General features: G+C 42.4%; 1 protein-coding gene across 2 annotated transcripts in view; it reads right to left on the bottom strand.

Moving 5' to 3' along the window:
- Positions 1-13,198, bottom strand: part of COL4A3 (collagen type IV alpha 3 chain) — a 134,345-nt gene that overhangs the window by 66,760 nt on the left and 54,387 nt on the right. For both annotated transcript variants that reach the window (XM_045481520.1, XM_045481521.1), the window contains exons 2-3: positions 2,815-2,871; positions 631-720 (exon numbers count right to left, since the gene is read on the bottom strand). In XM_045481520.1, the coding sequence (XP_045337476.1) occupies positions 631-720; positions 2,815-2,871 (147 nt within the window). The remainder of the gene's footprint in view (positions 1-630; positions 721-2,814; positions 2,872-13,198) is intronic.

Below are 13,198 nucleotides of genomic sequence, written 5' to 3'. Positions count from 1 at the left end.
AGCAGTCAGGGGAACAACCACGTGAGTGCAGGAGAGCCCAGGCTTAAGTTTAGCTAATGTCCACAGCAGGAAAGAGCCATCAGCAAATCTAGTGGTTATGTAGTTATTTAGCAAATCCTCTAGGGTATTTATTTAAACAAAGCCCTTTGTTGTATCACAGACTTTAGGATAAAAATGTGTGATGAGTTGAGAAAGAGGGACCCATGAAAAAAGAGAAGGGTGTGGCAAAAAGAAGAGTATCCGAGGAAGGAGAATTCCAGAAACAAGGAAAGACAAGTGTTTCAAGAAGAGAGTGATCCGCAGGGTGTGAAACAAAGCAGAAGGGTGCGGGTCAGATAAGGACACAAAAGTCATGGGTGATTTCTGCAGGAATGTTTTCAGGGCAGGAGGACCAGAGGCAAATTATTGCCGGCTGGAGAGTGAATAGTAAGTGGGGTTAGTTTGTTTTTTTAAATCCTGACAGAGAAAGGAAAGACAGGGGGAGGGATGGCAATCCTTTGCTTACAGGACTTGAAAGATCTAGGGGAAATTTCGTATTTGTATGGGAACATCTGCATGCTTAAGGACTGAAAGAGAAAAGCTAACATCAGAAAGAAAGGGATGGCCAAGAGAGCTTATAAACTGACATACCTTGGGTCCCTGTGGTCCAGGCAAGCCTTCGGGACCTGGGAACCCCTTCTGGCCAGGAGAACCAGCGGGTCCAGGAAAGCCTTTCTCCCCCTGTTAAAACCAGAACAAGATAAGAAACACACAGAATAGCACCGCCCAGCAACAAACGCACCCACAACCGTTGCTTTCTTTTCTTTACAACTTAATGATAACATTTGGCACGTATTTTTTCCTTGGCTCAATAAAATTCGCACTCAGCAGTCAGCGTAACAGTAAATGGAAGGCTACCAGCTGTTAGTATTTGTCTGTAGTCTTGCAAGCGATTGTCTGCAAGCCTTTGGTCTGGTAGGAACTACTTTTCCCCAAAAGGTGGGGCTACACAGAGCAGAGATTAAGAGAAAGGGAATCGGGAGCTGGGGGTGGGAAGCCCAAATAGAAAGCTGAGACTAGCGCAGTGTGTTTGCTGGGAGATGGCGAGAGAGTGAGGCTAAGGCTCAAGAATGTGTTTGGGGATTGTGCATAATTGCTGTGGTAGCTTGAAAAGAACAACGTGCAGGCTATCAGTTTTAGTCCTTTCTTGATTACACAGGAATTAGTAATCCAATCTATTTGTGTAGGAGATGCAGGAGATATCAAGAGTGGCATAACCAAAAGGGTGAGCGGAATAGTTTTTTTAGAAAGAGTTAGATGCTATTATGACAAAGCCCTTAGTAACTAGCGAAAATAATTTAGGCCCAGTGCATCACGTGGTTCTACCAACAAATAATTTTCCCGACGTGGATCCTGGGATTTCACTCTAATAGTAAAGGTCGCTGGCTGATTCAGTCAATTTAATTACACCACTGGCAAATTAAATTAAAAAAAAAAGAGAGAGATCAAGTTGGCTATTTCATATTGTTGTGTGTGCACAGTCACATCCCATAAAAAGAAACAAAAGAATTTGCTACACCCCTCCCCAAACCCAGTTACCCACACACATTCTAGAGTAGCAGCTCGCACATAGCAGGGACTCAATAAATTCTTGAATGCAAGAATAAATCCCAGCTCTCCAACACGGATCTGAGTATATACATTCATAGCTGCAGGGAAAAACCTAACTCAAACTACACATCAATTATACAATAACTGGAAATAAATGTAATAATTATTATAGTTAGTATATAAATTATATGTAAATCATTTTATCTAAAGAGCTAGAAGCATGTTCTAAAATATTTTTAGTCACCCTTCACTATTGTTAAGCAATTCATTAGCATCCCGGAGGAAAGGGTTTTGTAAACAAAGAAAAAACTTTAGTTCTGCCTCTGTCTTAATTATCACAAATTGCAAGTTAATGGAGCGAATTAATGAGATTTCATGGCATTCTTTTTTTTCTTGAAGTCTGCAATGGAGCTACAGGTTCCCCCCCCCCCCCCCCCCCCCCCCGCTATCCGAAAGCACAGAGTTCCTACGAAACTTCTCAAACTGAAATGGTACAAAGCAAAGCGTATCCCCGCTTTCTAAAAGTTCGAATTACACCATTTCGCTTTTGTGAAAAACTTACATTAGTATGGTAATTTTTTTTCACAGAAGCAAAAATCCTCTTTGGAGATCTCTTGCTTAGCAGAAACAAAGGTCAAGGTCGGTCTTTCCTAAAAAACGAATTGGCGCCAGGCGAGCTTTCAGAAAGCGGGGGGCACCTGTACTTCCTCGTGCTGAATTTTGGCCTCAACCAGAATGCTGCTGCAGGATTCGTTCACTAGGGGGCGCGCCTGCACCAGTGCTGCAGGACTCGAAGTCTGCGGATGTCAATGTCTGGGTCAAAGCGAGTGAACGGAGCTGTTTCCAGTTGTTCTTTCGTGTTTATCAACATTGTAAATAGGGTTATATATATAGACGCATTCTTATAAATCTTTCTTTTTTGCTAACAGACCAAAAGAGTTAGAGTTTAACTAACGGTATTCACACTAGTTGTCTGAAACTTTCTTTCCTTTTTTTTCCTTTTTCCTTTCCTTTCCTTTCCTTTTTTCTTTTCTTTTCTTTTCTTTTCTTTTCTTTTCTTTTCTTTTCTTTCTTTCGGTTAATGTTTATATATGATTTCTTTAAAATTTGATTTGGGGAATGGAATAACACATTGTGGGTCCTTCTGCTATTAGGCAAAGAAAAGTGAATTCTTGGATGAGCTCTGCAGAGGAAAAAAAGCAATATTTAAGATTTTGTTTTTACCTTCTCTCCTTTGATCCCATCACAGAAGCACTGGCCTTTGTCTTTACAGACACAGCCCTAGGAAAAAGGGAAAAAAGAAAGAGTTTTGTTTAACAACAACTTAATAAATCCTGACTGACAGGGCAAAAGGAAACATATTTTTCTGTTCTTTGAGCATTAAACACTATTCGTTAGGAGCCATGTGATACTGGGGCAACATTATCAACAGAAATAGAGTCGAAAAGTGAGACGTTGCATGTAGGAGAACTCTCGGGTGAGTGTACATCATTTTTATCAAATGTAGGAATTTTAAGCTATGCGAAATACAAAAGTCATCTATCCTTTTTTTCAGGATAATGTATCATTGAACCACATGAAATTGACATAATTGTAAGCAGAAAGTGGTCTAATGTTGGCAAATTTCTTAGGTTTAACATAATGTACATATATGCATGTGCGTATATGAACTGGTCATATCTTCCATAGGTGACTCGAACGGTTTCTTTTCCCGAAATGATGTTCAAGACTGAGAAAAGGTGATCAGTATCCACGATGTGTCTTTAAGGGGAACAATCTAACTCACTAATGTTGGTATCAAAATGTTCTTACTTTAAAACAAAACCAAAAATTTAGCTGGGAGCTTGGGACCTCTTATCCTGTCTAGTGGTCATTGGGACACAGTTTAAAACCTATGCACCTGCCAACTCTAATAAAGGTCAATTTTTAAAAATTTCTCTGCCAGCAGAGGAACAAAAAAGTAGTTTAGAATACTGGATTTGCAATGTGTTTTGATACATGTTCTATGTTTATATATTTATCTTTTTCAGTTTTTTTTTCCTTCGGTTAATATTAACTGAGAACTAGTTTGCTTTCCACAGGAAAAGGATATTAATCGACAGCAAAAGGCAGGGCAAGTCTAGGGCATGTGCTAGCTGGTTGGTAGGAAAAATAAAAGAGAGATCGCCTCAGATATTTCCAAAGTGGAAGATCCTATTTATGCAATTAAAATAAGATGCACAAGCAAAAACATCCTCAGTTAAATATATTTCCTGAGACTAGGGCAGTAGACTATGTTGCCCTTCAAGGAAAGGAAGTGTATAGTAATTTTCAGATGCCACATTTATATACCTCACAATTTATATGAATGGAGAGTGACTGATTGAAAAGGAAAATCTATATTCTCCCCAAGGGTTGGATATTTGGTACTTTTTCGAAGGCTGCATTTTTCTGACTTTCTTCCCAGATGTTTGGGGTCAAGTCATACCTTGACTTAATTGTTCAGTCTTGTCTTTCTAGATTTTTAAGCTTTTATGCTCATTTCAATCACATACTTAAGCACACTCCATGAAAGCAATAGTTCCAAAGTGTGGATCCCCAGACCAGCAGCATCCGCATCACCTGTGAACTTGTCAGAAATGCAAATTATTGGCCCCACCCCAGACCCGCGAATCAGAAACCCTGGGGGTGCGTCTCACTATTCTGTTTTAATAAACTCTCTATTCTGACACCACAGCTCTAAATTAGCATCTAAAATCTGAGTCTGCAAGATAGAGCTCATTCTCTGTTTCTGAACACTAGATCATGTGAGACACGAATTTGCACATCTGTTTTTTTGTTTGCCATGTCTTTCTTCCTGTCATTCCAAGCAAGTAGTCAGGATTTTGTGTCCCTTACCTCAGGGATGCTTTTGTCACTTGGGTGAAAGCAAAAGCTTCCTGAAGACAAGAGTCTTCTGGCTTTTGTTTCTGTTTTAAATACCTGCTGACAGTTGGTCCCAAGAGTGGAGGGTCATGCGAGCAGCTCCCACACAGCCTCTGGAGGGGGCAGCAGGGCCTCAATAAGGAGTCTGAGTTCCACATCCAGGGAGAGCACCAGGCATTGGGCAAGAAAGCTCAACCCTCCCAAGGACCCAATGCTCTATTTCAAATGGTGATGGCAGGCCACTGTTTTCCAATGGACATTGAGCATCTCTGATTCTTCCGCCTCCCAGACACAACACAGCACGTTCTGAGAATCTCTGAACCACAGGTAATCCTCTAACCTCTGAGAAGGTGCATGGAAGCCATGAGATAGGCCACATTAATTTTATTTCTCAAAGTAAAAGCCATATTTGCCATACATTACTGGAAATCTGTCAATGTCAGTTTGAACAAATAAGTGTTTGCCGAACTCCCTCAAATACAATCAGGTCCTCCTTCTTATTTGCTCCCATGGACCACTTGTAGTTATATGTTTAATGTATATTTCCCCTAATGCCCCTAGGCCCTAAGAGGGAAGGAATTAGAGTCTTCTTCACGCTAGTAGCCGTGGTGTTTAATAAATCCTGGATAAACGCTTGTGGAATAATTGAATGGGTCAATGGGTTGATGGAAAACTGGTAATGTGTTTGTATCCTATCTGGACCTGGAAATTTCAAGATATTTGAATCCTATGACTATTGTCATGCTGCCATGACTAAGACATTTTCTCTGCGCATGAATTAGGCAAAACTATGGTTAAAGTGGCAAAAAAATGCAATAGAAGGTTTGGCTATTTTACTACACGTTAAAATTAACAAAGGCTAATTAGTTGTCAGTTGCTTGGACTTAAAAATATTTTTTAAAAATTTAAAACCCTGGGAAGAATAAAAAAATAGTGCAATGAACCCTTATGTATCTTCTCATCTAGGTGTGGCAACTGTTACCATCTCTCTCTCTCTCTCCCTTACACACTCACATGCACACATGCTCTTTTTGCCAAACCATTCAAAAGTAGACTACAGACCACGATACTTCGCCACTAATGTTTCTGCGTGCAACTCCCCCAAACAAGAGTATGTTCTTATCCAGTTGAAACATCATTCCTGAACCCACAAAATCAAGATTAATGCAGTAACTTCAGGCTACTAGTTTTAAAGTTAGACCTTATACACGATTCTTGATGACCATTAGAAAATGGGAAGCTGTTTAATTTGTAGCAAATCTTTCATTTCATACCATAGATTTGGTCTCGATCAATACTTTTACCTATAACCAATACATGAAGTCGTATCCCAACCAGTGACTGTCACAGTTCTAAGGAAGAATCCTTAGGACTCACACGGGTGGTATTATTCAGGGGTTGGGTGTGGAGCTCTCTGTGTCTGACCATACTGTTCCTTTGGGTTCCCTCTTGCCTGGGGTCTGGCTTCTTATCATCACCCATAGTGACTCTGCTCCCCTTTTCTGATCATCAAAACCACAGTTCCTGAGTTTTTACATGATTATCCTTCAGTTTGGATCTTGAAACATTGGGGGCAACATATTTAGCTTTTGTTTGCATTTGGTTTCATTGTCTTTACGTTAGGGTAAAAGCCCTGTTTGATGGTTCAAAAACATCTGGTTAACTGAAAAAGTTCGTGAAAGCGAGAAAGCAGAAACAAATGAACAAACAGGTCCATGAACATGTTAGACATTTTATAACTTATAACATATACGTCTACACCAATTCTTCAGTCTTATGAAAGAGGGTCCAGGTCTTTTCCTTGGGAATGGGTCTGCTGTTGGAATTCTGTGACGTCATTCTTGCTACGTCACACCCATAATGCACCACTGACAATGTCAACTTTTGCTTTCTTTGAAACAGACCAATTGCTGAAAGATGCTTATGGAGCAATCTGAGTAGAGTTCTTCTAGATATCAAACGAGGTTCTTCTCTAACTTCTTAAATGTTTTCTCAGTCACACTTAATTGGATAACAGTTTTTCTATCATCTGATTAAACCTTTCAACCTAGTTGTCACAGCAATCCAAGTGTTATGCATTTGTATTTAACCAATTTGGCATTTAGTATTTCATGAAATTCCTTTGTTATAATAATATGTACAACTGGCAGAAACCACTAACTCTTGGCAATCATAAAACTCCACCAATGGAATAAGCATATGGAATAGCATATAAGCATATGCTAGTGTGAGGGAGAAGCCGAAGGGATGGGTCTCAGGTGGGCAGTGCCAGTGGGCATCGACTGGTCTGTTATGGAGCAGGCATGGAGAGTTCTGGTCAGTCCAGGAGTCACTCAAAAGCAGAGTCATTGAGAGAGGATCTACTATACTCTCTATTCATCCATCATGTCACCCACATGCAGGTGGTCATTACTGTTGCCAAGACTCCAGAGCCAGGTCCAGGGCTATTTCTATGCCTGGGTTAGCAGAGATGTTCCCAAACTGTTCCAGCTTTAATTTGCAGTTAAAGTGGCAAGGCATGGCCTGCCTATATATCTGCAAAATTGGACTGACTAGGACTTCAGAGAATGTGACAATTTTGCTGACATGTGGATGCTCCACCTGATTAAATAAGCTCAAAATTGTAGTCAGGGCCACTCTCTGGCAGCTGTTCAACTGCTGCTTTAGAAGCAAGTACTGCCCGTGTGATACAGTGGAGAGCCCTGGACAGGGCCATGGAAATTAGGCACTTCGCTTTCTGGAGGACAATGACAGTAACCCCAGACTCAAGAGAGTCATTTCTCTTTTTTCAGAATCTTTTTTTTTTTTAATGTTTATTTTTGAGAGAGAGAGAGAGAGAGAGACAGAGAGACAAAGACAGACAGAGCATGAGTGGGGGAGGAACAGAGAGAGAGAGAGAGAGAGAGAGAGAGAGAGAGGGAATCTGAAGCAGGCTCCAGGCTCTGAGCTGTCAGCACAGAGCCCAATGCAGGGCTCGAACTCTCAAACCGTGAGATCATGACCCGAGCCGAAGTCAGATGCTTAACTGACTGAGCCACCCAGGAGCCCCAAGAGAGTCATTTCTCTCAATTAAACTGTTTTTCCTCAATTAATTTTTAAATTTGCAAATGTATTTGAATAATTCAAATAGATTATTTAGCTAAAAGATAGAGGGGCTATATTTTCATTTTCATTGAGTTTGATCCACTTTTTTGGACTCACCTTTGAAACACACCATGGAATGTTGTTCCATGGTAGAATAGAATATGACCCATTACTTTCTATTCAAATGCTGTATCACTTAAAAACAAGAGTGGCCAAATGCTACTAACCATTGAGAAAGCGTAACTGGAGGATATTTTTTAAGTAACATCTTTATGATTTTTCCTCTTCCAATAGTCAAGTACCTCTTAGTTTCCGTATACCTTAATCAAGTAAGAAATCATTTCTCATGAGTGGAAAGCTCTTAATAAGTATTTTATGGGTTTTCTCACCCTGCTAACCATTAACACATCAGGAAGTGATCCAAGATTACATGAAGGCTCAGCGCTTTTGCCTATTAAATAGTGAAACTTGTGAGAATAATTCATATAACGGTCACATGCACTTTTTACAACCCCACTTAAAAGGCAAAATAAACTTCGATAGTAGAGAATCTTAAAAGGTTTAGAAGCCCAGAAATCACAGTTCTTAGGCCAGATCTACATAGGATCTATTCCTCGATTTGCCAGCGATGAACTGGAGCTTTGGACAAATTACTTAATCCTTCCAAGTTACCTCTTTGAAGATGGAAGACATTAACATCTATCCTGCAGTGTTTTTGTGAGGACGATTTGAGATGCTGTCAATACGGAGCTTGCAGAATGCCCTGTATTCAGTAAAAGACTCAGTCAAAGGGGGACCCCCCTCTTTCTCCTTCTCCTTTCTTGCTGCAATACTCTAGGCCAAAGGACACACACGCTATTGTCTGGTCCTTCCTACCATCATCCCGTCTAGCCGCCATCTTGTCTGACATTTCCTCCCAAAGTTGTTTGTCCAATGCCAAAGAATTGGTCCCGATTCCAACAGCAAGAGTAAGAGAGATTGAAAAGCCAACTGTTGTTAAGCTGCAAATGAATTAAGTAGTATTTGTTACTAGTACTCTCAGAGTATACCGAATATATTAGTTGATATCATTTGTCCATGAGCGCAGATATAATTTATTTTACTTGTTTAGTAAAATATTGGTTGGAAACCCCAATGGTACTTGATGCTTCTACATGACAGGTGCCAAGTCAAGTGTATTATACAAAGGCAGCAGGCACTTCCTGGAAGGCTGATCTCAGCTGCTCTCACACCCTTCTTTTTGTCTCAGCTCCTGTCCTGCCCTTGGATCACCCATGGATCACCCGCACATTGCCTTCTCTTCCTGGCAATGTGGCAGAAGGATTAAGGGCACTGGTTCGAGGACACACTTCCTGAGTCTACATCCCAGCTCTGCCAAGTCACTCGTATAGTTTTAGGTGATCTCTAGTGCCTCAGTTTCCACATCTGTAAAATGGGGTCAAATGGGTGAATATCGGTAAAGCACTTGGATGAGTATGTGGCATGCTTACTGAAGGCTGTGAAGGAAACCAGAATGTGTCAGCCCAAATATGCCTCTATGACATAAAAAATTACTTTGAATTGTAAGCAATTAAAAAGCAGTGAGTGCAGAGAAGGCTCCCCCTTTTCTGTGCAAAGGCAAGAAATAAACTCTCATTTGACTGGAGATGAATTCTTACCGGTCCAGAGGCAGCATCAGAGGAATCTGAAAATAAACCTTATCCTCCTAGTTATTCCTGCACCATTTACTAGCTCTCCCCAAAACCCCTTTGTCTTGTTAATTCTTCACAAATTTATTACTTCTTTGTCTAAAAGGTATAAAAGCTTCCTGCTCTGTTCACTTCTTTGGTTCTTCACTCCCTTGTGAGGGCTCCCATGCACATGTAAAATTTTAATGAAATGTGTGTGATTTTCTCCTGTTAACCTGTCTTTGTCAGTTTAGTTTTTAGACCCAGCCAGGGGCCCTAAGAGGGTCAAGGAGAGGGGTGCCTGAGGGGCTCAGTTGATTAGGCGTCCGACTTTGGCTCAAGCCATGATCTCACCGCTTGTGAGTTCGAGCCCCACATCGGAGTCTGTGCCGACAGCTCGGAGCCCGGAGCCTGCTTCGGATTCTGTGTCTGTCTCTCTCTGCCCCTCTTCTGCTCGCACTCTGTCTCTGTCTCACTCAAAAATAAACATTAAAAAAAAATTAAAAAAATAAAAGAGGGTCAAGGAGAACTTTTTCCTCCCCTACAGCTCTTGGGCTATCAACAGTGTGGGCAATTACTAATTTATTAATTTAATACCGCTACTTAAATGCCCATGCGTTGAGGGCTTACTATGTTTTCCAGACTGTAAGTAGAAACGATGTGTCACAATTCCTTCTATCTCCCCAGCGCTGGCAGGCGGCAGACATTTATGAACTCCTTTTACTCTTAAAACAAATAAAGACGGTAACTATGCACATGCATTTGTATTAGTCATTAACAGGCCGGGAGATAATTTCCAAATAATCTTGGGTGTTGCCTCTCTCTACCCTTAAAACCCCGTATGCCCATCGTACGTGCATTCCCGTGGAACACAAGTGGCCTTCCCTGCCTGCCCCCCAACCCCTGCCCCCAGCCTCGCCTCCCCCATGCCCAGCCCAGCCCGGTTTAGTGTAAGGGGAAGTTGGCAACGGTCAAAGCTGGTTAACACTCTACTGAGCAGGTCTGTTGATTCTGCATTATGATTATTGATCCTTTGCCCAGCCAATGGCCTGAGGCGAACGTTTTTGTGCGTGAAAAGAGCTGACCAAGTGTGGCTGACTGGGCCAGACAGGCTCCATGAGCTGGGCTTTGCAGGGCCCCTCCGTCCCGCGTCTGCCTCAAGCAACGGACCATGAGCCTTGGCAGTGTGCCCTCCAGTGAAGGAGAAAGACGCCCGTGCCCCGCTCTCTCGGTGGCCCCTTCTTCCCCACCCAGGAGCCGCTGCCACCACACGTGGGTGTCACAGAAATCTCACCGGAGCTGCCACTTGCTATCTTTCAACCCCTGTCCGGAGACACATCGCTAGTCTAGACATCTAAATCAGCCACCCGTTTCTGATTTTCTGGACGGCAGCGGGCAGGCAGATTGCTGGCTCTGACAAAGAAAGTGGCAATCAGAGGTCTCTGGCACACTGGGGAACGAGTCCAGTAAGAAAGTTGCGTCCACCTCGTGTAAGGCAGTGAGTGGGATTCCCACCTCTCGTCATTAACTCCAGGTATTTGTCTTTTTGCTTGCCCTAAAAGGTGTCGAATCCAGTAGGACTAAGAGGCCTTCGCCATTGATGGGAGATTGATGGACTCTGAAGGGTCCCACGATAAGGATGCTGGAAAGGAAATGAACTTTGATCAGTCCTATAATGATTTCAGCAGTTAACGTGTTTTGAGCAGTGTTTTGAGCAGATGGCACTGCTCAGGCTCTCGGCCTCGTGAATGACCTCATTTACATCTGGTAACAATTCGGTGAGGTGGGTCCTAGTATTAGCCCCCCCGCCCCCCTTGTAGCGAAGAAAACTGGGCTGTCAGAAGCGACAGGTAGTTACGAATGGAGCTGGGGGGATCTGCATCCAGGTTTGACCCAGAGCCATATTCTCAACCATTATGCTATATTTAATGATCAGCTGGCTTTTTGGGCCACTGAGGCGTTGGCGGAGGGACTCAGATGTAGCTCTTCCCCTCACCCTGCCGCTGTGCCCCCAACGATGGGATGTAAAATCCCAATGACAAACATAACACGGTACTTCATGAAATTTGCAGTATAAATCAGGAATTGGCACACTGCACTCCACAGGCCAAATCCAGCCAGCCGTCTGTTTCTATACTGCTTCTGAGCTAAGAATGGTTTTTATATTTTCTTTATTTTCAAATAGTTAAAAAAAAATAAGAAAAATAATCTTTTGTAACGTGAAAATTATATGAACTTCAAATTTCAGTATCTATAAACGAAGTTTTGTATTTTGTTAATAAAAACTCTTGTTATGTGTTGGGGCGCCTGGGTGGCTCAGTCGGTTAAGCGTCTGACTTCGGCTCAGGTCATGATCTCGCAGTTCGTGAGTTTGAGCCCCGTATCGGGCTCAGCTCAGAGCCTGGAACCCGCTTCGGATTCTGTGTCTCCTTCTCTCGCTGCCCCTCCCCCACTTGCACTCTGTCTGTCTCTCAAAAATACATAAACATTAAAAAAATTTTTTTTAATAAAAAAATAAACATACTTGTATGTGTTTTCTCCCTTGTTCTACAGGCATCTGCATAGTAACCTTAATGTTGCCTCTTAGCCCACAAAGCCTAAAATAGTTGCTAACTGACCCTTTACAGAGAAAGCTTGTTAAACCCTGGTGTCATTTATCTTAACTACATTTTTTTCTGTGACCATATAAAAGTTAGAGTAAAAAATTAAGAATGAAATGGAAGAAGGGACCCCTGGGTGGCTCAGTCAGTTAAGAATTCAACTTCAGCTTTTGTCATGATCTCGTGGTTCATGAGTTCGAGCCCCATGTAGGGCTCTGTGCTGACGGCTCAGAGCCTGGAGCCTGCTTTGGATTCTGTGTCTCCCTCTCTCTCTGCCCCTCCCCATTCATGCTGTGTGTCTCTCTCTCTCTCTCAAAAATAAATAAACATTTTTTTGTAGTAAAAAAATAGAAATGGAAGAAGAGATGAGTTCTGAGCTCCATTGAGAGACAGGGTCTGGCACTTGAGAACAGCAGACGGGAGTCTCTTCCCCCTTCCCTCCCTTCTTTGCTTCCCCTTCCTGCCACCACACTTTAGTCCAAGGGTTGGTTGTAGGGCAGGAGAGCATAAGTAATGCAATTTGGGGGTTGGAAGAATCCAGAAGACCATCTAATCCAGAAGTTCCTTATATTTGGACTTCACAGAGCAGGAAAAAAAAATTAATGGAGACCAACATCAGATTGTCTTATTCATAATTTGCTATGTAAGCATGACAACTACCTTCAGTAGCCGTGCCTGAGCCAACAGTAAATCGGTCATCTACTCCCATCATTCCATTAGAAAACAACAAATTAAAATGCTGTAAAGGAGGCAAGTAAATGCTCACAGAATACAAGATGCTCCTTTATTTTTTAATGTTTATTTGTTCTTTTTTTAAAAATTTTTTTTTTTTAACATTTATTCATTTTTGAAAGGCAGAGACAGACAGAGTGAGAACGGGGGAGGGGCAGAGAGAGAGGGAGACACAGAAACAGAAGCGGGCTCCAGGCTCTGAGCCATCAGCGCCCAACGCAGGGCTTGAACTCACGGACCGAGAGATCATGACCTGAGCCGAAGTCGGCCGCTCAACCGACTGAGCCACCCAGGCGCCCCTAATGTTTATTTATTCTTGAGAGAGAGACAGACAGAGAAAGAGCATGATCAGGGGAGGGGCAGAGAGAGAGAAGGAGACACAGAATCCGAAGCAGGCTCCAGGCTCTGAGCTGTCAGCACAGAGCCCGACGTGGGGCTTGAACTCACAAACCGTGAGCTCATGACCTGAGCCGAAGTGGGATGCTTAACCCACTGAGCCACCCAGAGGCGCCCCACAACGTGCTCCTTTAAAGTCAAAGTAAGTGACATTTACTTCATAAACAGTATCCACACTGTTCTTATGTTTCTCATTTACTTGGTCTGGTGAAAGTCTACACTGTC

Source organism: Leopardus geoffroyi, chromosome C1, assembly GCF_018350155.1.
Source record: "Leopardus geoffroyi isolate Oge1 chromosome C1, O.geoffroyi_Oge1_pat1.0, whole genome shotgun sequence".
Taxonomy (NCBI): domain Eukaryota; kingdom Metazoa; phylum Chordata; class Mammalia; order Carnivora; family Felidae; genus Leopardus; species Leopardus geoffroyi.
The sequence above is the reverse complement of the archived record's forward strand: the minus strand, read 5'-3'. Positions and strand labels throughout refer to the sequence as shown.